This window comes from Trichechus manatus, unplaced genomic scaffold (assembly GCF_000243295.1).
Source record: "Trichechus manatus latirostris isolate Lorelei unplaced genomic scaffold, TriManLat1.0 scaffold00006, whole genome shotgun sequence".
Lineage (NCBI taxonomy): Eukaryota > Metazoa > Chordata > Mammalia > Sirenia > Trichechidae > Trichechus > Trichechus manatus.
Window position 1 is genome coordinate 19,633,979 of NW_004443942.1, and position 25,097 is coordinate 19,659,075.

The following is a 25,097-nucleotide window of genomic DNA, read 5'->3' on the forward strand; positions in this document are numbered from 1 at the left end:
CTCAGCCTGCCACTATGTGTGACAGAAGATGGATTACTTAAGCCTTCTGAGACAGTTTTATGATCTGTAAAATAGGTCTAATAATAACTAACTCAAAAATAATTGTTTTTGTGAGAATTAAATGAAATAACAAGCATAAAGCCCATACCTCAAGTCTGCACGTAGTAGTAACTCAATGTTGACTATCATTTGTGCTGTTGAGCTCAGTATCTCTTGTCTGCAGAGGCAATATGGCAGACTGGTTAATTACATGGACTTTAGAACTAGATTGCCTCACTTAGAACCCCAGCTTTACTATTTACTTAAAGAAACCTTAAATAAGTTACTTAACCATCTGCCTCAATTTCCCCAAGTGTAAATGGGAGAATTAACATACCTCATATTTGCATTTGCAAATTATATGCATTAATTCAAGGAAAATGACTGGCACATAGTATCAATTCATTAGTAATAATGTTAGCTATTATTATTCAAAAATCACTGAATATAAGCATGCTGGTATTTTCCCAAACCAAAAAACAAACCCATTGCTTTTGAGTTGATTCTGACTCATAGTGACCCTATAGGACAGAATAGTGCTACTCCATAGGGTTTCCAAGGCTGTAATCCTTATGGAAGGAGACTGCCACATCTTTGTCCCATGGAGTGGCTGGTAGGTTCAAACTACCAACCTTTAGGTTAGCAGCCAAGCGGTTAACCACTGTGCCACCAGGACTCCTTCCTGGTATTTTAGAGGTCGTGTTATGATTAAACAGGCTCAGGTACAGAAAAGATTTGCCCAAAGTCACATAGCGTTGCTAGACATTCTGATATTCCAGCCTAGCAATCTCGCAAATATTGTTAGGTGCTGTTGAGTCAGTTCCAACTCATAGTAACACTGTGTACAACAGAACGAAACACTCCCCGGTTCTGCACCATCCTCACAATCATTGCTATACTTGAGCCAATCATTGCAGGCACTGTGTCAGCCTGTCTTGTTGGGGGTCTTCCCAAGCTTGTTGTCCTTCTCCAAGGACTGGTCTGATAACATGTCCAAAGTACGTGAGACGAAATCTCGCCATCCTCATTTCTAAGGAGCCTCTGGCTGTACTTCTTCCGGACAGATTTGTTTGTTCTTCTGGTAGTCCATGGTATATGCAATATTCTTCACCAGCACCATAATTTACAGACAGTAATTCTTCTTCAGTCTTTCTTGTTCATTGTCCAGCTTTTTTCGCGTGCATATGAAGCAACTGAAAATACCATGGCTTGGGTGAGGCCCACCTTAGTCCTCGAAGTGACATCTCTGCTTTTGAACACTTTAAAGAGATCTTTTGCGGCAGGTTTGCCCAATGCAATCTGTCGTTTGATTTCTCGACTGCTGCTTCCATGGGCATTGATTGTGGATCCAAGTAAAATGAAATGCTTGACAACTTCAAGTGTTGTCTCCATTTTTCATGATGTTACTTATTGGTCCAGTTGTGAAGATTTTTGTTTTCTTTACATTGAGGTGGAATCCATACTGAAGGCTGTAGTCTTTGATGTTCATTTGTAAGTGCTTCAAGTCCTCTTCACTTTCAGCAAGCAAGACTGTGTCAACTGCATATCGCAGGTTGTTAATGTCTGCCTCCAATCCTGATGCCTTGTTCTTCTTTATATAGTCCAGCTTCTCAGATTATTTGCTCAACATACAGATTGAATAAGTATGGTGAAAGGATACAACCCTAACACACACATTTCTTGATTTCCAGCTAATAGCCTTTTGGTAAATATTTATTGTAACTCATTAAAACAGAAATGAAATAATCCAAATAATTGACACCCAGATCTGAGTGAATTCATTTTAGTGCTTGTTATGAAATTACAAAATTATGTTACTCCAGGTTTTATTGTTGTTGCTCTTTCTAATTGAGATTTGTAGTCTCAACTACTGGAAACTTAGATGTGTTGGCTGAGGCTACCATGGTTAATTCTTACTCAAGATTGATAATTTGTATTGTTACTATTCCAAGCCCACCATAAAGTGTGTTATCAGGCAGATAACTTCTGTCTGATAATAACTGCCAATGACCTAACCATCCACATTGGTGACATACATGCTGTTGTTAGGTGCCGTCAAGTTTGTTCTGACTCATAGTGACCCTATGTATAACAGAACAAACCTGCCCGATCCTGTGCCATCCTCACAATCATTGCTATGCTTGAGCCCATTGTTGCAGCCACTGGGTCAATCCATCTTGTTGAGGGTCTTCCTCTTTTCACTGACCCTCTACCAAGCATGATGTCATTCTCCAGGGACTGATCCCTCCTGATAATATGTCCAAAGGATGTGAGACATACATGCTAGATCTCTATAATTCCATTTCTTTACTGTCCCCTACCCCGCCAAGGGTGGATGCTAAAACTAGGGCTATGAATAGTCTTTTTCTCCTGGCATGCCATTCCACCTTTAAATATATATATATGTATACATAGCTCAAGAATTGCTATATTAAGAAGTTGTTGAATTGGTTTCATCAGAGAGGTGTGCAAACAGATGTCCTGAATCAACCCCTCTAAGCTATCTATAGTAATACTTTGACATCTTGGTCTTGAAATCGACTGACTTGAGTTTAATTCTTAGCCTTACCCTACTAGCTGTGTGACCTTGAGCAATCTTTTTATTCATTTATTATCAAATATTTATTGAGCACACATTCTGTTCCCTGTTAGTACGCTAGGTAATCTTATAGAAAGACAGATAAGAAAAATATTATCTAAGCCCAAGTTTCTATAAGTAAAAATAGGATTAAAAAAAAAAAAGGATAAAAGTGTTTACATTATATAATTTATAGGATTGTGATGAATGAAGGTCAAAATGTGATCATCTAAGTTAAAACACTGTGAATCATAAAACAGTGTACTACTATTAATTAGAGCTCTGGTGCCCTAGTGATTAAGAGCTTGGCTGCCAACTAAATGGTCAGCACTTCAAATCTACCACTCCTTGGAAACCCTATGGGGCAGTTCTGCCCTATCCTATAGGGTCTCTATGAGTTGGAATCAACTCAATGGCAACAGGTTACTATTAATTACTGTGAACTCTCTGAGGATAGGGACTGTGTCTTACCTTTGTTGCCTCAGTGTCTAATGTAGTACCTGACAGAAGTATTCAGAAAATATCTGTTAAATAAATTATGTTCCAAATAGCAGACTGATTTTCTTAAAAATCTCAAAAGCATCTACCTTTGTATAGAAGAATATATTAGCATTTCAAAATTGAATTTAAATTTCAAAATACAGGTGATTTATTCTTTTGATTGTCTAATTATATTCCACATATGCTCAGAATTATGTGGAACCCCTCAATGGCATTTCCTGAAAGAAAATGTGGTCTTGGATAAAGTCATTTTTATATTTACACTGTTATCAGCGGGTGCTATTTTCTGCAATGTAGAGTTTGCATTAAGAAAAATTATAAAAAATTGATTAAAGCTGTTATGGCCCACAACTAGCATTATTTTTTATAGTCCAAGAACCATAGTTAACCTCCAGATTTTTGAATAATTTATTTTATGTATCACATATGTAAATATATTTAGTGACTGAAAATAAATTTTATAACTTTGAACAATAAAATCAATTTAATTGGTACTGTAGTCAACTCCTTAAAATTTTTCTTGAGTATTTGGATGCTACAGTTTTATTAATGTTTTTAAATGTATTAGACAACCACATTTCAGCACACTAGATCACATCTGAAAATCTTTAGTGAATTTTAAGTTAATAATAGTAGCAAGTGAAATCTTATGGAGCAGAAAGTATGGGTATTAAGCAACATTAACTTCACCAAAAAAAAAAGTCAGATCCTAAGGATTATCTTTGTGTTGTACTTCCAAGTTTGATGCCAATCATTCAATCATCCTTTTGCAAAATTACGGCAATCAAGATATACATAAATTCATGCTTGGCTTGGGAAATTATTTCATGCTAATATCCGCTTGCATATTCTTTTGCAATGATAAATGATACACAGTAGTCACAAGAATAAAATTCAGCAGCTGAAAAATATAGAAAAGCCCTTTCAGAGAGAGGCCATCAGAAAATAGTACAGCGAAAAGAAATTTTCTCCTGCTATACACCCAGCTAATTAATTTGCATTTACAGAGGGAATGAATTTTTCTTACTCCCACTGAAATGAAATGAAAACCTACTAAAATTTCATATACCAATTTTAAGTTTTAATGAACTTTTTTCAAGAGGTCAGAAAGGCTTTTTTTTTTTCTTAGACTAAATCCATTAGGTACTTGCCGTAATCTTCTTGTTGTATTATGTAATAACCACACTAGGTTTGAAGCTAAGGAGGACCACCAACAGGAGAAAGATTTGCATGCTTTCTTTACCTTCTCTGGATACATCATTTCAGTATGCTAGTAGATGTCAGCAGCTTTGCCAGTGAGCAATTAAGGCTCCAGGAAAAACATAGTATGTCTTCCTGGAGCATCAATTTTACTTGTTAATACATAAAATAAAACATTAGTTAAATTAAAATGAATACATAGAGTAGAATTTAAAAAATGTACATTTTAAAGTTCATACATCAGACTTCATGAGCTATAATTTTGAATTAATGGCTGGTCTATTCATTTGAAAAACACTGCTAACTTCCCTAATAGATCTTCCCTACTTAGTTGTGTTTAGTGATTTTTTTGTTGTTATTCTATATTTAAATTGAATTTAAGTACCATTTTAAAGTCCATCCATCAGTTTATACTAGGGTGGTTGTTGTTGGCTGCTGTGCATAACAGTATCGGATATTGTGATCCTTAGGGTTTTCATTGGCTGATTTTTCAGAAGTATATTGCCAAGCCTTTCTTCCTAATCTGTCTTAGTCTGGAAGCTCTGCTGAAGCCTGTTCAGCATCATAGCATTATACAAGTCTCTACTGACAGACAGGTTGGTGGCTACAATTAAGGTGCATTGACCAGAAGTTGAACTCAGGTCTCCCACATTGGAAGACGAGAATTCTACCCCTAAATCACCACTGCGCTTAATACTGTTGTAGGAATTGATGATTTCAGACTTGCACACTAGAATTAGGGCTAATTGATGCATGACGGACAGGTTAGTGCCTCCACACCATTTCAGTAATATTGTTGCTCATTACCAGGGAGTGGAATTTCTTCTCTTTGGTAGATGGCTGACACACCTACTTCCCAAGCCTTAGTGTTCTTAGCAATTGCCATCCCTTGCCTTATGTGACAATCATTATCCCTTAGTATAATAATTAGCATTTCATTTACTTTATGCTTGTTGTGTACACTTAGTTTATAAAAGCTGTCATCAGCCTCAAGAGTTTATCACTCCTATGGTCTTGATTTCTGGTAGTTTCCTGTCAGTGTACTGCTGCAACTGTTTTTGAATTATCTTCAGCAAAATTTTACTTGCATGTGATATTAATGATATTGATTGATAGTTTCCGCATTCTGTTGGATCACCTTTCTTAGAAATCCAACTGCCAGAAGTTCAAGCCTGATTCAGGAGAGGACCTGGAACTAGGGATATCATTGCTGATATCAGATAGATCTTCACTGAAAGCAAAGAATACCAGAAAGATATTTGCCTGTGTTTTATTTACTATGCAAATGCATTCGAATGTGTGGATCATAACAAATTATGGATAACATTACAAAGAATGGGAATTCATGAACACTTAATTATGCTCATGCAGAACCTGTACATAGACAGAACAAGGGGATACTGCGTGGTTTAAAATCAGAAAAGGTGTGCATCAGGGTTGTATCATTTCACCATACTTATTCAGTCTGTATGCTGAGCAAATAATCCGAGAAGTTGAACTATATAAAGAAGAACATGGCATCAGGATTGGAGGAAGACTCATTCACAACCTGCATTATGTAGATGACACAACCTTGCTTGCCGAAAGCAAAGAGGACTTGAAGCACTTACTGATGAAGATCAAAGACTACAGCCTTCAGTATGGATTACACCTCAACATAAAGAAAACAAAAATCCTCAAAACTGGACCAATAAGCAAGATCATGATAAACTGAGAAAATACTGAAGTTGTCAAAGATTTCATTTTACTTGAATCCACAGTCAATGCCCATAGAAGCAGCAATCAAGAAATCAAATGACGTATTGCGTTGTGCAAATATGCTGCAAAAGACCTTATTGAAGTGTTCAGTAGCGAAGATGTCACTTTGAGAACTAAGGTACACATGACCCGTGCCATGGTATTTTCAGTTGCTTAGTATGCATGAGAAAGTTGGACAATGAATAAAGAAAACCAAAGAAGAATTGATGCCTTTGAATTATGGTGTTGGTAAAGAATATTAAATATACCATGGACTGCCAGAAAAACAAACAGATCTGTCTGGGAAGAAGTACAGCCAGAATGCTGCTTAGAAGTGAGGATGGCAAGACTTCGTCTTACATACTTTGGACATGTTATCAGGAGGGACCAATCCCTGGAGAAGGATGTCATGCTTGGTAAAGTAGAGGGTCAGCACAGAAGAAGAAGACCCTAAATGAGAGGGATTGACACAGTGGCTTCAACAGTGGGCTCAAACATGGCAACAATTGTGGGAATGGAGCAGGACCAGACAGTGTTTCATTCTGTTGTACATAGGGTTGCTATAAGTCAAAACCAACTCGAAGGCACTTAACAACAGCATGTATGGATAGTAGACATGACTAAACCTCTTTTTTTCTTTCTGGCTAACCATTGCTCTTTTAAAAGGGCTATGAATGATAACCCTTCATGAAAATCTCCAAAATACAGCATGCCTATTTTAATGTTGTTTTTTTAGGTTGGTGGTAAAACAGCCATAATTTGTAAACACTCTCCAAGTGATTTTGATGTTCACCTTTAATCAGAGACCATTGATTTAAATCAGCTGGCCCCTTCAGACCTGGGTTCAAGCAGTCATCCAAACACCTTGCATCAACAATGGCAATCACTCAAAACTATTAATGTTCAAGTCATGATAGAATTCCCTGAATAACTGATATGATCAATCTGGTATTTTGGCAGTGTATATGTGTGGTGATTATTTAGACGTTGAACTCATCTAAACTACTTTGGGAGATGTAACTATTAGAAAGTGATGCCCTGGAGAGATAGCCACTTCTTATTGCAATTATTTTACTAAACTTTCTAGAAAATTGGACAAAAGGGTAGTATAAAGTGAGTGAGACAAGATCTAGCAGACAGGATCTAGACATATTAGAAATCATAGAAGGAGCAATTTTAAAGCCATTTTGCAAATACTATCCAATAATTATTACCCAGAGGAAACTATACTGTACACAATATAAATCATTCTGATTTATGAAATAAAACATTTTTACTGGGACTTTTTTTAAGTGCTCCAGAAAGGAGGAAAATAAAACTCCAAAAAGAGAGTTTGCTTAAATAGTATTGTGATTATAATACCATCCTTCAAAGCACTTCAAGGTTTTCTGCATTCTATGAGTTAAATTTAACCTTAACTGAATTTTCTGGCTTTCGTTGGTATGAAATGTGATTTTTATTTCCTTTTTCATTAAAACATGCTAGCTTTTTTTTTTTCATTTAGTATACTTAAGTTCCGTTGTTATATAGTAGATGGCAAGATATCGTGAAGTTAAAACGCACACACACAGTCTTAAATTGATTGACTGTGGTTATAAGGTAGCTGTATAAAGCTCATAACTCTTAGAAATATGAAAAATAAATATCTTAAACCTTGTCCTTGTAACAATTATTATTCAGTTAGATTTATGGAATATGCTGCATAACTCTCTGTTTGCCTCTCCTAAGCTCATATCGGAGCCTTTTTGGTGCAGTGGTTAAGAGCTACGGCTGCTAACCAAAAAGGTCTGTAGTTTGAATCCACCAGCAGCTCCTTAGAAACCCTATGGGGTAGTTCTAGTCTGTCCTATAGAGTTGCTATGAGTCAGAATCAACTTGATGGCAACAGGTTTGGTTTTTTTTTTTTGGTTTTTTTTTTGTTTTTTTTTCTAGCTCTTATTAAGTATATATCTTGTATCTCTTCTTTAGCACTAATGATCACATTTATTACTGTGTTCTCATCTTTGATGCCTTTTAAAACAAAATGTTCTTGTCTCTCAAAATCATGATCATATTCATCACCAAAAAAATGTGCTATTAGATAATGCAGCACTAGCAGAAATTTAAAAAGTGCTTGTCCACTGGGGTTGGTCCTACCTTGCTACTTTTAGAACCAAAACACTATGTAAAGAAACCTGGGGTGGTCCAGTCACCATCTTCACCCCAAGCAACTTCACAACATATGTGTGAGTGGGAGGGAGGGAGGGAGAATGAAAGAAAGGGAGGAAGGATGGAAGGGAGGGAGAAGAAATGAAGCAAGCATGGAATCTGCCTATCCAGGAAAATTTAGCCTCAGTAATATTGCATATATGACATAATGCCCCAGGGTCTGAAGATTGGGCTGAATTTTCAACAGATCATCATTAAATTTAATGGATAATTCCTTTACTGTGAGAGCAATCCAATTCTGATATAGCATCAGAAAACTCTGCCTCAAACATATGATTTACTGTGTGATGTTGCCTCATGGTGACTTTTTTTTTCCTATATGATCTTCTTCGTATACTTGTACACTATTATGCTGAATTTTGTATCATGGGGATTACATTTTTGTTATTTACCATAGTGAGGCATGAAACTATGAGTATTGTATGTTAAACAGTTAAGTTGGGAGCACCCAAGAATTCAAACATTACCTATAAGATCTTATTTTTTATTTTACAACTGTATTGACTTCAAGCAGGGTAATAGCTCAAATGCCTAAGGAGTTAAGACTGGCGAATAGTGATTTGTTTGAGGCTTTTGCTACAGTGTAAAGAAGATCACTGTAGATAAAGATAATACGTGAATCCTAAAAGGGCTGGAGAAAATGTTTAGGGCAGAAATTGCACATAAATTTAAAATAATAATAATAAAACAAAACAAAAAAGAAGAACTGCACAAGTACAGTATGGAGGAAACAAGCTTAGCAGTAGTGCACATGAAAAGACTGAAGGGTTTTCGGTAGTATAAGTCAACAGTGTGAAATAAATTCTAAAACTATTTTAATCTTGAGCCGTATTAACATAATAACTACAACAAGAAAGCTAGAATTCTACTTTCTTCTGTGCTGATCATTATGGCATTCCGATATGGGGACATAGGCAAACTGGAACACATTCAGAAAAGTACTAGAATGGTCAAAATTTTATTGTATGGAGAATGGCTGAAGAAACAAGATGTTCAATTTAGAGAAAAGAAAACTTGAGGGGCATGGTAGCTAGAGTAGTTAGGATGTTTTCGGTTGCAAGTACAGTAAACCTGCTAAACCCAGAACCTGTGTAAGGCAGAAACCTGTCAGAGAAGGAAAACTCAAATATTTTCCACTAAATTGAGCAATAGAAAAGTAGTAAGACTGTACCCTGTCAAATGCAGAAAACTTGCGAGACCCAGAAAAACAAGACAGTCCTGTCAAGTTCTGGCTCTCACAGGTTTCACTGTAAAAGAGAAACCAACTCACACTAGTTTTAAAAGCAAAGATAATTTATAGCCTCGTGTAACTCAATTGTTTGGAGATAGAGTGGACGTTAGATAAGGCTAGATTTAGGAGTCTGGTTAATCTTTCTCTCTACTGTGCTTTCTACAATGCTGGTCAAAACTGGCTGCCACTCCGTCACTCTTTTGGACCAAGATATCTGCTGATCTGCTACCAATAATCAGGGCTTCGTGCTTCCTCTTTCAAATCAAGTGACATTCAGAAAAACCTTTTTCCCCCACTAGCTCAGTAAGGAAAAAAAAAACAAACAAACAGAATCTTATTTTCCCAAACCCCAAGGAAGTACCTCCTGTATCTCATTGGTGGCCAGAATTGTGCCACATGCCCATCTCTGAACAAATTACAGGGGCCATGGGGATGGTGTGTCCAAATTAGTTAGATAAAAGTCTTAACTCTTGAGCTGAGATATTGTGTCATTCAGGGTTCTCTACAGACCTGGAACCAGAAAGATTTATTTCAAGAAATTGGCTTACACTATTGTGGGAGCTGGCCAGTCAGTAATCTGTAGGTCAACAGGCTGTAAACTCTCCACAGGAGATGATGTGGCAGTCTTGAGGCAGAATTTCTTCCTCAGGGAAACCTCAGTTTTTGCTCTTACGGCATTTCAACTGATCAGATGAAGTGCACTGACATTATCAAGGATAATCCCTTTAAGTCAACTGACTGTAGATGTTAACCATATCTACAGAATACCTTCACAGCAACACTTAAACATTAGATTATGTGTCATCTAGCCAAGTTAACACATAAAACTAACCATCACAGATGTCATCAATCTTCCAGTTTCCATGGCTGAAATTTGAGGTCCTGTTGAAAGAGAGATTGGCAACTAAGAGGTGACCAACAAATATCCCTTACAGTAGCTAGCAGTAAATGTATGAAAGGCTACCAAGAGGAATAGGTTTTCAACTTGTTTTACATGGAGTAATACCAGGGACAAAAATTGTAGAAATCATACAGAAACAGCTATCAGTTAAAAAAACAAAAACAAAAAACAGGCTAGCAAAACAGTCTAAGGATTGAATGAACTGCTTTAAAATTAGTAAGCTTTTATGACTGGAAATGTTCAAACATAAACTAGATTACTGTGGTATAAGGCATAAAATTAAGGTCCAACATTACGTGTACTTTGACATCTGGGGAAAACCTGGAGGATCTCAAATGGCCTTACTGCAAGTTTCTTTCCCCACTCTCTTCCTGTAGAGTCCACTATCCAAACAACTCTCTTTACCAAAGAGACTAGGCACAGTTCCTGCTTATCCCTGAGTAGGGAGTGTTAGTTCTCTGCCAGCCAGCAAAATTGTTCAAACAAGCCAATCACATCCTCCTGCAAGAACCGGGAGGCTACCACACCCTCTACATATACTGCAAAGCCTGCCTCCCACAGCCCCTGGTTGTTTACTTTGTCCTCAAGCACAACCTCGTGTAGCCCTGTGTGGCATGCGGTGCCTTCCTCCAGGATGTGAGTCTATGTGACTAATAAACTGCTCAGTCTCATCTGTCCAGTGTGAGGGGTCATGTGTTCAACCATCCCTATAACTCCAGGATGAAAATCCCTCCCTCACCATAGGGTGAATAACAAAACCTGTTGCCATGGAGTGGATTCCGACTCCTAGCAACCCTATGGGGCAGAGTAGAACTGCCCCATAGGGTTTCCAAGGCTGTCATTTTTATGGAAGTAGACTGCCACATCTTTCTCCCATGGAGTGGCTGATGGGTTCAAACTGCTGACCTTTCGATTAGCAGCAAGTGCTTAACCACTGCACCACCAGGGCTTCTTAAGTGGTGAATACCAGAAACCAAAACCTGTTGCCATGAAGTTGTTTTCTGACTCATAGTGACCCTATAGGACAGAGGAGAACTGCCCTATAGGGGTTTCCAAGGAGTGGCCGGCGAGTTTGAACTGCCAACCTTTTGATGGGCAGCCAGGCTCTTAAAGGCAATTAAAACAACACAAAGCCCATTCTCCTCTGCTATCTCCCAGCAGTGATGTTGGAGAGGAGAAAGATTCAAACATCAGTTATGTAACTGGAATAGATGACTGATTTTCCTTTCCATCTCAAGATTCTATTATTTCTATGTTTTCAATGTAGTATTAGGGTTCATTTTATATTTTCCAAATACAGACATGACAATTTGTTTATCTCACTATTAATAGTACCCATCAGGTTGTTTTGTAATTATTTGTTTTAACATCTCTTCCACTCAGCTGCAAGCTCAGAAAGCCTTACTTTATTAATCTTTATATACCTTCCAGATAACATAATGCCTAACACATAGCAGCTATTCAAAAAATCTTTGTTGAAAAAAAGACCAGACTTACCAGCCTGACAGAGACTGGAGAAACCCCAGGAGTATGGCCCCCAGACACCCCTTTAGCTTAGTAATGAAGTCACTCCCGAGGTTCACCCTTCAGCCAAAGATTAGACAGCCCCATAAAACAAAATGAGACTAATGGGGCACAATAGTCCAGGGCAAGGAGTAGAAGGCGGAAGGGGACAGGAAAGCTGGTAATAGGGAGCCCAGGGTCGAGAAGGGAGAGTGTTGACATGTCGTGGGGTTGTTAACCAATGTCATAAAACAATATGTGTACTAACTGTTTAATGAGAAACTATTCTGTAAAACATCTAAAGTACAGTAAAAAAAATTTTAAAAAGAATTGTATTCATACCATTAAATTGATACGTAAAACCAAAAAATATATACATTTATTGAGTGAATCTGAAAATTACTTTATCAGAATCTGAGAAAAAAAATTACTAATGAGCTGTGAACCTCTCTTTAAATAACATAACATATAAGTAAATATCAGAAATATGAATTTCCAAACACTGTTAAAATCCATACTCACTCCACCCACCTTAAGATGGAGTGAATAAGGTCTTGGGAGTGTTGGCCAATTTTTCCTTTCTCATTCCCCTTCCAAAATGCATGCTGGTTGCCCTAAGGCTTCTGAAGAACCCTGAAGGCAGCATCTCACTTTGTGTAGGAAAAAATTAGTATAGCTGCAAGGTGATCCTAACTCCTTGCCTGTCTGTTGATTCTGAATACTTCATTTACTTCAAAATTCCTGCTTAGAGCTAAAACATAGCTTCTGCAAGAAGACATTTATTTTAGTCATAATTTCATTCCTCAAGTGCATGGTTTCACAGCACCCCTATCCTAAATTATGGGGAAAATGTGAAGAAAGCTAAAATGGTTGGCTTGACATATCTTTCTTCTATATGATTCCTGTCTTATTATATTTGATTTCTTCACCCCTGTCCTGTGCTATTCTTATTCTTTTTGATGCTTTCCTTAGAGTCACCATGACTTCAAAGTGCAACCCATAGACTATACTCAGCCTTTACCACTTTACTATTTGCCCCTTAACATCTGTTACCAATACTCTGCTGAAATTCTTCTTCATCAGATCTAAGGGCTTTTTCTCAGTCCTCAACCTTCTCTAGCATAACGAACTTGTCAACATTTTCTCTTGTTGAGCACACCTGAGTTTTTCTCCTTCCATCTCTAATACCTGTCCCCTATGTCACCAGGTCCAAAGATCATTTTTAAGAAAAAAGTAAAATCAGCTCTCATACAAATATAAAATGAACACGTCAAAGATTCATTTAACTCATTAATTAATGAGGGAATCAATAAGATGTTACAACTGGTTCAATAAAGCAAAAAAAACACACATATATAGTCAATCAGGAATGCTGAAATGAATTTACAAATAGATACAAAACTGGTCAGTATCCACAGGGTAATAATCAGTGGCATAGAATTGCAAAGAAAATGAAAGTGGGGATAACCCTGAAGTGTATACTAGATAGGACACCCAATAATTTTTTTTGCCCATTTCAAAGTCTTTTACAAATTTTCCTGGCATACTTTCTCTGTCTCCTGAATTCCATTTTATGAAAGTGTTTTCCATGATTGTCCCCCCATTCTTTTTCCCCCCTCATTCTACACTGTGCTTAACATCAGTTTAACATCTTCAAGTTTCAGTTTCACCTTTCCAATTGCTTATTAGATAATTCCACCTAAAGTTTTCCTTTATAACCTCAAACTTAACTTTTCCCAAAATAGAACTTACCAAACTTCTCACTGAGCCTTTTTCTTCTCTTTTACCAATTTCAACTAAGAGGACCTTCATTTTTCTGGCCTCAAACCTTGGAGTCATGTTTGGTATCTCTCTTTATCTTTTCCTTCATATCCAATAAACACTCTGCATGCTTCTTGAATAATATTTCTAGGATCCACCCCCTCTGCCAGTTATCCGTGCTGTTTGTGATATGTATACTGCATAATGGTTCTGCATAATGTATACTGCATAAGGTTTTCTACTTGAATTTTCTCAAATATGTCTAGCCTGGCCCTACACCTCTACGAAGTACTTTTGATACTGGCAGAATACTATGGGCTCAACATAAAAGGACCATTCTACCAATATGCTTAATGTTTCATGGACATCGTATCCTGGACTGCTCAGTCTGACTTACCCAAATCTTGCTTTTTCCACTCTTTTCATACCCTTGACTATAAGGCCAACTGCCTGCTTAGCATATCTACCTTACTCTCTGAGCTCATATGGAGACAAACGGGGCATCAGGATTGGAGGAAGACTCATTAACAACCTGCATTATGCAGATGACACAACCTTGCTTGCTGAAAGTGAAGAGGACTTGAAGCACTTACTGATGAAGATCAAAGACCGTAGCCTTCAGTATGGATTACACCTCAACATAAAGAAAACAAAAATCCCCACAACTGGACCAATAAGCAACATCATGATAAATGGAGAAAAGATTGAAGTTGTCCAGGATATTATTTCACTTGGATCCACAATCAACACCCATGGAGGCAGCAGTCAAGAAATCAAACAACGCATTGCATTGGGCAAATGTGCTGCAAAAGACCTCTTTCAAGTGTTAAAAAGCAAAGATGTTACCTTCAAGACAAATGTATGACTGACCCAAGCCATGATGTTTTCAATCGCCTGTCTCATATGCATGAGAAAGCTGGGCAATGAATAAGGAAGACCTAAGAAGAATAGACGCCTTTGAATTATGGTGTTAGTGAAGAATATTGAATATGCCATGGACTTCCAGAAGAACAAACAAATCTGTCTTGGAAGAAGTACAGCCAGAATGCTCCTTAGAAGTAAGGATGGCGAGACTTCATCTCACATACTTTGGACATGTTATCAGGAGGGACCAGTCCCTGGAGAAGGACATCATGCTTGGCAAAGTAGACGGTCAGCAAAAAAGAGGAGGACCGTCAACGAGATGGATTGCTACAGTGGCTGCAACCATGGGCTCAAGCATAACAACCATTGTGAGGAGGGTGCAGGACCGGCCAGTGTTTTGTTCTCTTGTACATAGGGTCGCTATGAGTCGAAACCAACTTGATGGCACCTAACAACAACGTGAGCTCATAGGAGTCCCTGGGTAATATAAATGTGTAATGAGTTCAGCTGCTAACCAAAAGGTTTGAGGTTCTAAGTCCATGTAGAGATGCCTCAGAAGAAAGGCCTGCAGATCTACTTCTGAAAAATCAGCCATTCAAAACCTATAGAGTACAGTTCTACTTTGACACACATGGGGTCACCATGTGTTGGATGGTGAATCAACTCAATAGCAATTGGTTTTTGGATCAGCCCATAAACAGTCCCACTCCAAGACTTTTAACTTTGACTTCCTTCCCTCAACAACTCTCTCTTTCTCTTACTCCAGTTGTTAGGACCTGCTATACATTTGTTCAGCTGTGAAGATATAGAAGACATGGTCCCTTATATAGGTTGACAACTCTTGTTTCTATCTTTGCTCACTATTTACTCATACAGTCCAGAAAGGTATATAATAAGAAGTATAATTCTAAATCTATGCCTCAGCTTTATTCCTGATTTTTTACAAATTTCTTTGGAGAGTGGACAAAGATCCTGACTTTTGGGCTTCCCTAGTGAATACGTGATGAATGTTAACATTCTGGAAAGTAGTTTTTGCTGAAAGCTGGAGACTTCTTATCTGTCTACAGACTAGAATTAAGAAGGCCATTCTGACATCCAATCTTTTGATACAGTTTCTGAAGCTCTCTGTTTTGACTGTTTCAAAAATGTAGCAATTAAAATAAAATGAGGACGGTTCATTGTATTCTCTTAAATTTTTTAAAGAAATCTATTATAAACTTATACTAGCTCATCATTATCCAGAATCAACAAGTACTTATAACCTCTTCCAAGAAGACATACCTTTTGCATGTTATTACTTCTTATCTTTTGAAGAACTTCCTTCCAGGTTTTGTTGCAATCATAAGGATTTTTTTTTCTAATTGCTATTATTTTTTATATTATACCTCTTCTGTTTTTCTTACTTAATTATTGCATCAATAATTAATAACCATATTACCAAAAAATCTTGCAGTAAATTTAAATTTTATTTCTATTTCTTATACCCAGTGTCGTCTTCTTAGATTAATTTTGTTGGAGTACATCCTCAAGTAATTTTTTTCAGAGACTGTGTTTATAATAAAATTCCTGGGTCTTTTCTATAAAAAAAAAACAACTTTATTTTGCTTTTATTTTTGCATAATAAATTAGGTGCTCATAGGACACGAAGTTTACATTTTCTTTCCCTGAGCATTTTGTAGACATCGTTACATTGTTTCTAACACCCCATGTCACAGCTGAAAAGCCAGTCTGATTCTAGTTTTCTTACAGGTAATGCGTAGGTTATAGAATTTTTTTTTCTAAAATGCTTTATTATTTTTTTCTCTATCCATAGAGTTCTGAAACTTTTCAAGACTAGTGTCTAAGTCTGGATCTGTTTTCTAATATTTCACAATACACTCGGTAGGCTGTTGCATTATGAAATGTTACACTTTCAGGAAAATTATTTTATTTCTTTGATTTTTGGTTTGTTTTATTCTTTCGTCCATTCTGTGATCTCCATGGAACTTAACTTTGACAGATATTGAACCTTTTATATTGGCAGTTTTCCAGCGTTGCTGTGTATTTTTTTTTTCTCTTACTTTTCTATTTCTCCAGTCATTTCAGTGGGGTTAGAAGGATGGAGGAGAGGTATATGTGTATGATTGGTCAGTCCTCTTGAAACCAAAATCTTGTTTTGCCTTACAGTTTTACCAATATTCTATCATGTTTAGAAAACAACCTGTATTTGAACTTCTAAATAATCGGTTATAGTAATACTCAGAGTTGATTGAGTTATATAAAATATATTAGAGATATCATGTAGATAGATATTTTTAGATAAAATATTTTTAATGATTATTGTGGAACATTTAACATTTTTTATCTTTAAAAATATACATATACACATATATACCGTATTTTTACGCAAATAACATGCACCTACTACGTTTGTTTGGCAACGGTGTCCTCCCGTGAGGTATTTTTGTAAGTGCCACTATACCGATATTCTTTAAATGTTGTTGTAAAAAAAAAAAAATACAAAAATACCTCTTGGGCCATGGTTGGCAAATAAACGTAAAAGGAGCATATTATATGCGTAAAGGTAAACAATAATATATATGAATACATACACATACAAATACACACATTATATTTGGGATACAAGAAATGGGATAGATTTACCTGTAAGAAAAATCATGCATTTTCTTATTGTATTTAGATTGGCTTACTCAAATTGGTTTTTTTGACAGAATGGCCTGTGCTTCTTTTGCCTACTCATAGATTTAAAAAATATATTTATAAAGAAAGAATTGAAAGTCTTGGATCTGACAAAGGAATTTTTCTAATTTATAAACTTATTATATGCCTTCACAAAGATACAAAATAAACTGTGTTTGTTAGTAAGAATAAAATTACATTAAATCAGTTCTGGTGTTTAAAACCAAAGATGTACATTCTCCATAACCACATGTCTGTATAGAGTGTTGGAAACCCTGGTGGCTTTAAGTGCTACAGCTGCATACCAAAAGGTTGGCAATTCAAATCCACTAGGTGCTCCTTGGAAACTCTATGGGGCAGTTCTCTGTCCTGTAGGGTTGCTGTGAGTCAGAATCCACTGGACAGCAATGGGTTTGGTTTTTCTTTTTTTTTATATATAGTGTTAAGCATGTAGTTGGTATTTAGTAAATATATATTGGTTAAAGCAATAATAAGATGTGCTCTTTTTTCATTGATGGTAGACTTTATGAAAGACTTCTATAACTGAGGTGCTTTCCCTATCTCTTGGGTTTATTCACAGTAAACAGATCCGAGCTATGCTAGGCCAGTTCAGCCAGGTGGAAGCCTTATTAATGAAAGCTGGAGTGCAGCCAGGGTCTTTGGATGGAGTTCTTTTGGATCTTGGGTGTTCCTCCATGCAACTTGATGCTCCTGAAAGAGGTTTTTCCCTTCGGAAGGACGGCCCCTTGGACATGAGGATGGATGGTGGCAGGTGAGTACTGATAAAGCATTTCTCCTCACAACAAGAAATCAATTTCTCAAAAACACTCTGAATTTAATTTCCTTTTAAGACTGCAGAATTCCCATCACACACCCACAGATAACACTAACCATACGTAATAAATCAGCTTTATTTTGCTGCTCATTATAGAATTTAGTGTTTCTCTGGATTTGGGATTCTAAAACAAACAATTTTAAATTTTAAAAGAAAATCCATTCCTGTCCTTACGCGAAAATAGTGAGGAGCATAAATTTTATACTGATTATCTTTTCTACTGGTACAGTATAGGATTTTAGACTACTAACAATATTAATAAATATGATACTGAAACAATGGTTCCATTTTATGCCTGCAGGCACAACTATGCCTCTTCTCAGAAACAAAAAGAACTGTATTTAATGTATATTCTTTTAGAATACTCTATAAAAGGCAAAATCCTAGAAGTCAGTGATTGTATTTTTTGCCCCCTCTCTGATACAGTCATTTTTGGTTGAACCTACTACAGAGAAAATGCAGTTATGGTACTGTTGAATGCAGTACTATGCATAGAACAGCTTTTACACTGCCTCTTTATTCCTCACCATCTTGGAAATACTAAGATCTATATCCTAGACATAGTGAGCCAAAATTAACTGGTATTGCCCTTTTTGAATTGGACAGTCATATGGTCTACTATGCTAGGAATGACAAATTGAAGAGGAGAGGTGTTACATTCATTGTCAAAAAGAACATTTCAAGATCCGTCTCAAAGTACAACACTGTGAGTGATAGTATACTATCAATATGCCTACAAGGAAAACCAGTTAATATGACCATTATTCAAATTTATGCACCAACCACTAATGACAAAGATGAAGAAATTGAAGGTTTTACCAGTTTCTAAAGTCTGAAATTGATCAATCATGCAATCAAGATTCGTTGATAATTACTGGTGATTGGAATGTGAAAGTTGGAAACAAAGAAAGTAGTTGGAAAATATGGTCTTGGTGATAGAAACGATACTGGAGATCGCAGGATAGAATTTTGCAAGACCAATGACTTATTCATTGCAGGTACCTTTTTTCAGCAACATAAACAGCGACTGTACTCATGGACCTCTCCAGATGGAATATACAGGAAATCAAATCCACTACATCTGTGGAAAGAGGCGATGAAGATGCTCAATATCCTCAGTCAGAACAAACCCAGGGCTGAGTGTGGAACAGACCATCAGTTACTCATATACAAGTTCAAGTTGAAGCTGAAGAAAATTAAAGCAAGTACACAAGAGTTAAAGTACAACCTTGAGTATATTCTACCTGAATTTAGAGACCACCCAAAGAATAGATTTGACCATTGAACACTAATGACTGAAGACTAGACAAGTTGTGGGATGACATCAAGAATATCATACATGAAGAAAGCAAAAGGTCATTAAAAAGCAGGAAAGAAAGAAGAGACCAAAATGGATGTTAGAAGACACTCTGAAACTTGCTCTTGAACTTAGAATGAAAAATAATCATGTAAAGAGCCGAACAGATTTCAAAGGGCAGCTCCAAAAGGCAAAGTAAAGTATTGTAATGAAATGTGCAAAGACCTGGAGTTAGAAAGCCAAAAGGTAAACACATGCTCAGCATTTCTCAAACTGAAAGAACCGAAGAAAAAATTCAAGCCTCAAGTTACAATATTCAAGGATTCTCTAGGTAAAATATTGAACGACACAGGAAGCATCAAAAGAAGATATAAGGAATACACAGTCACTGTACCAAAAAGAACTGGTCAACGTTCATCCATTTCAGGAAGTAGCGTTTGATTGAGAACCGATGTTACCGAAGGAAGAAGTCAAAGCTGCACTGAAGGCATTGGTGAAAAACAAGGCTGTAGGAATTGATGGAATACCAACTGAAATGCTTCAGCAAATGGATGTAACACTGGAAGTGGTCACTGGTCTATGCCAGTAAATTTGGAAGACAGCAACCTGGCCAACTGACTGGAAGAGATCCATATTTGTGCCCATTCCAAAGAGAGGTAGTCCAACAGAATGTAGAAATTATCAAAAAAATATCATTAATATCACACGCAAGTAAAATGGTGTTGAAGATAATTCAAAAATAGTTGCAGCAGTACATCAACAGGGAACTGCCAGAAATTTAAGCTGGATTCAGAAGAGGACATGGAACAAGGGATATTATTGCTGATGTCAGGTGGATATTGGCTGAAAGCAGAGAATTCCAGAAAGATGTTTGCCTGTGTTTTATTGACTATGCAAAGGCATTTGACTGTGTTGATCATAACAAATTATGGATAATATTGCAAAGAATGGGAATTCCAGAACACTTAATTGTGAACATTAGGAACCTGTACATAGACCAAGAGGCAGTCGTTGGAACAGAACAAGGAGGGGATACTGTGTGGTTTCAAATCAGAAAAGGTGTGCATCAGGGTTGTATCCTTTCACCATACTTATTCAATCTGTATGCTGAACAAATAATCCAAGAAGCTGGACTATATGAAGAAGAACTCAGCACCAGGATAAGAGGAAGGCTCATTAACACATGTGATATGCAGATGACAAGCAACAAGGATTTGAAGCACTTACTGATGAAGATCAAAGACAACAGCCTACAGTATGGATTACACCTCAACATAAAGAAAACAAAAATCGTCACAGCTGAACCAATAAGCAACATCGTGATAAACGGAGAAAAGATTGAAGTTGTCAAGGATTTCATTTTACTTGGATCCGCAATCAACGCCCATGGAAACAGCAGTAAAGAAATCAAATGACATATTACATTGTGCAAATCTGCTACAAAAGACCTCTTTAAAGTGGTAAAAAGCAAAGATGTCATGTTGAAAACTAAAGTGCTCCTGACCCAAGCCGTGGTATTTTCAACCACCTCATATGCATGTGAAAGCTTAACAATGAATAAGGAAGACCAAAGAAGAATTGATGACTTTGAATTATGGTATTGGAAAAGAATATTGAATATACCATGGACTACCAGAAGAACAAACAAATCTGTCTTGAAAGAAATATAGCCAGAATGCTCCTTAGAAGCGAGGATGGTGAGACTTCGTCTCAAGTACTTTGGACATGTTATCAGGAGGAACCAGTCCCTTGAGGAGGACATCATGCTTGGTAAAGTAGAGGGTCAGCGTAAAAGAGGAAGGCCCTCAACGAGATGGTATTGACACAATGGCTATAACAGTGGGCTCAAACATAGCAATGATTGTGAGGACGGTGCAAGAGCGGGCAGTGTTTTGTTCAGTTGTACATAGGGTTCCTGTGAATTGGAACCGTCTCGCCAGCAACTAACAACAACCATAGCAACATTCAGGTAGGTACGTATATGTTAAATAACACAAAGAAGTTCACATTCTAGGAGACTATAGGAATAATAGCCGTGGTGGCACAGTGGTTAAGTGCTCAGCTGCTAACCGAAAGGTCGGTGGTTTGAACCCACCAGTCATTCTTCCTCGGGAGAAAGATGGGGCAGCCTGCTTCCATAAAGATTTACAGCCTTGGAAACCCTATGGGGCAGTTCTACTCTGTCCTATAGGGTTGCTGTGAGTCATAATTGATTTGATGGCAGTGGGCTTGGGTTTGGGTTTATAGGAATAATTCCCTATTTTACAAGCTTAGACTAACATCTGTTTCTTTATGCTGACCACTGACTGGGACTGAACAGCCTGTACCTACAAAGCTTAATCATGCCTTTCTCCCTCATATCCCCCTCGCCACCAAATTATGCATCATGGCCCCTACCTTTGGGAAACTTACCTTCTAAGAAGAAAGTTAGACTTTCTTGTGTCTAAATAAGCACATTGTTCTGTTACTGTTATTAATCTGAAATTCTTGGCCTACATAAATGTTTCTACTGAAATAAACAGGTTTTCCAAATTTTCTTCAGATCTATTAGAAAGTCTTATATGTGAGAAATTTAAGTGTCCACTTAAATAAACAAATTAATATTGATATGATTTTTACTTTTGTTTCCAAAAACTGTTTTTTCCTGTGATAATTATTCACATACAGCCTTTTCCCATGTTGTGCTGCGACCCATTAACTTGGATTGTGACCCATACGTTTTAGAATCTTTTTTGTTTGAGTCTTGTACTTTGTTTTGCACGTTGTTGGCATTCATAGAATGTAGAATGTGCTCATAAAGTAAATAAAAGAAAAGAAAAATGCTTTAAAAGCCAGTGACTAATAGTAAAGATCAAAACCTTCTCATGTTTGGAGATTGGGGTTGTTGTGCATAGGTAATAAAATATCAAGTAAACTTCTGCAGTTCCTATGTCTTTCTCAGGAGGATGCCTTCTGAAATACAGTGATCAAAGCTTCTACTTAATAGTAGTAAATCCCCATACTGTTGATGTAAAGACTTGTCAACAAATTATAGTTTGTGAATCAGGGCCCCTGAGGTTCTTTCCCAAGAACTTGAAAATAAGATTGCCCCTGAGAATTAAACTCTAAGTCAATACATAATGGATGAGATTAGAGTTGAGCAAATTTACTTTAAAAAGCAGACTGGTTTCTAAGTAGATAGAATACAGTAACCTAATTGAAGATATTAACAGATCTGAAGAAAGTATATGGCAGTCAGAAAGGGAGAGTCGTTTTACATGAAGGCATAGAAAAGGAGAATCACAGATGCAAATACGTGCAATGCTAATCCAAGAGGGAGTCCAGGCCAAAACATATGGACAGTCATATTCTAGACACTGATGTATCTCTGTGATGAAAATGGATGCAAGAGACTTTCTTACCTTTTTGACATTTAACATTGGATTCATATAACAAGTATCTTCTGTACCGATCCCGTGTTCAAAAACAGCTTTCTGATTATAGTAAGGCTTCTCGTTTAGCAGAAAAAATTCACATCTTCAAGGATTTGAGAGTCTAGTTTTTTTGGCAGTTATATTCTTCATTAAAGAGTAATAAATTAGCACTTAACATTAATGTTTTATTTCTCTTGTGAGTTTAGTCATTTTAAGTCAGTGAACTCCAGAGGACTGACAAGATCACACCTGTTAACCTGTTCAGTTGGGAAGCAGATCTTGGATCTTGACTTCTTCACTGTATGAATACTGACTCTGAAGCCTCCTAGCAGCCTGCCAATCTTCCACAGTGGAAGAAAAAGCCTTCCACAGAGGTGGAAAAAGTATGTGGTACCTATATATACCATGGGTCCCAAAAGGGTTTTAATAAGTAAGGCTGTGGTTAGCTCATCATTTAAAATTCTTTTGCCCATTTCTCTAAAGTAAAATAAACTGGAATTGTCTGACAGACTGAATGTTATTTCCTGCTACTATAATTTATTCTATTAATTTGGCCAAAGGGTGATATTTCTTTTTTTTTATCCCCCTGTACCTGAAATGACTATTTAGGCTTGTTCCCTAATATTTGATGATTACCAGGTTTCACCCCATGGTGACTTTTTTTCCTTGGTGGATAAGCCAATATTGTGAATTTTTTTTAATAAATATAAATTTATAGTCATTACTATTGTTCTGATTTTTGTGAGGGAAACTTACCAGCAGTATCTTCTTGTATAGACTTTCTAAGTTCAGGATGTGCCCCCACATAGCTAGTCAGTTACTTTATCAGCCTCAGATTTAGTTAAGCTCCTGAGATCTAGGCTCATTCAACTATCATCAGTAAGTAAGCCTTATCTTTTCCATACTAAGAAGAAGAAAAAAATTCAAGCAGTAATTTGAATTATAAACAATCTAAATCCAAAGATTTTCCATTATTTTAGTTTAGAGAAAAATTTACATGAGCAATAACAACTCTTCTTTGTGAATTAAAGTTAAAGGTTAGTAAAATATCTTAACTTCCTGCTCCCCTTGACCTTGATGAATGTCACAAACAGTCCCCACTTGGCGTGATGATGGGTATTCTAAATGGAAAATCTATTGCATTCATGTAAGATTTCAGTCTCTGACTTTAAAAACCTCACAAGCTCTCCTAGACTGTGTGTGTGTGCGCCTGACTTTATGTCTCAGTACTCTGAAGTTTCACCTCTTGTCAATGAAAACTGACGTCAGTGAACTAATTGGCTCTTCTTGTGCGTAGGTACCCTGACATGCCCACCGCTGCTGATGTTGTGAACGCTTTAGATCAACAGGCACTTGCATCCATCCTGAGAACATACGGGGAGGAGAAGCATGCTAAGAAAATCGCTTCAGCAATCGTTCAGGCACGCAGCATCTACCCTATCACCAGAACCCAGCAGCTTGCCAGCATCGTTGCAGGTACCCTCATTAATTCTGAACAGTATCCGAGAGGAAAGAAAATATATATGTATATATATTAATCCCCCAAACTCCCAGAAAGATTTATTTGTACTTAAAATCTTGCAGGATAGAACCTTGCCTATCCTCTAGTGTCAGCTTTCTTTTGGTTTTGCAAGCTTCCCCCCTCCAACACCTCTCCCACACACACAATTTAAAAAAAAAAAAAAACTGCTGCAGTTTACTGATTAGTTTAAAAATAGATTTTTTTTTTTTTTAAATCATGAGGTAATTCATCATTTGCACCTACCAAGGTGATACATGAAATGACAAAAGCAGAAGAATTTCTTGGTCTATCACAGTGGTTGATAAGTAGCCTGTATAAGATCTGACATTACCTCTTTTAGTTTCACATTTCTGCATTTTAATATTTTGGGCAAAAGGAGAATTTCATTGCCCAACTGCTAAAATAAAATCCAATGACTCATACATCTATTCTAAACAACCAGCTAACAAAGAGTATGTGATGTATAGGTTATACGACTTGGTGAATGCTAACTAAATCAGCCTGAGGGGCTTATTGAAACATTTTATCTTTTCTGCCCTTCGCCACCATAAACCTCTTGAACCTAAGTCTAGCTAGGAGGCACTTTATTATAGCCTTTCTGTTTGAAGACAAACTTGTTTCACAGCTGTGTTCCATGATGAAAGTTTTCCAAGGCAAAAATACAACTCCAGCAGTTATTAAACAGAATTCCAATAGTGAATTTTTCTTATTGTTAGACCATCTGAAGCTCTACATCATTTTCACTTAGTAGTTTATAAAAAGAACCCGATATTGGCTGCCTCTGCCTTAATACTATCCATAGTTTTTTTTTTTTTTTTTTTTTTTTTT

At 36.9% G+C, this 25,097-nt stretch overlaps 1 protein-coding gene across 5 annotated transcripts in view; it reads left to right on the forward strand.

Annotated features, from left to right (window-relative positions):
* Positions 1 to 25,097, forward strand: part of METTL15 (methyltransferase 15, mitochondrial 12S rRNA N4-cytidine) — a 276,524-nt gene that overhangs the window by 179,168 nt on the left and 72,259 nt on the right. For 4 of the 5 annotated variants that reach the window (XM_023737910.1, XM_023737901.1, XM_023737920.1 and 1 more), the window contains exons 4-5: positions 17,783 to 17,974; positions 24,045 to 24,223. In XM_023737910.1, the coding sequence (XP_023593678.1) occupies positions 17,783 to 17,974; positions 24,045 to 24,223 (371 nt within the window). The remainder of the gene's footprint in view (positions 1 to 17,782; positions 17,975 to 24,044; positions 24,224 to 25,097) is intronic. The other variant, XM_023737913.1, reaches the window with a different exon arrangement.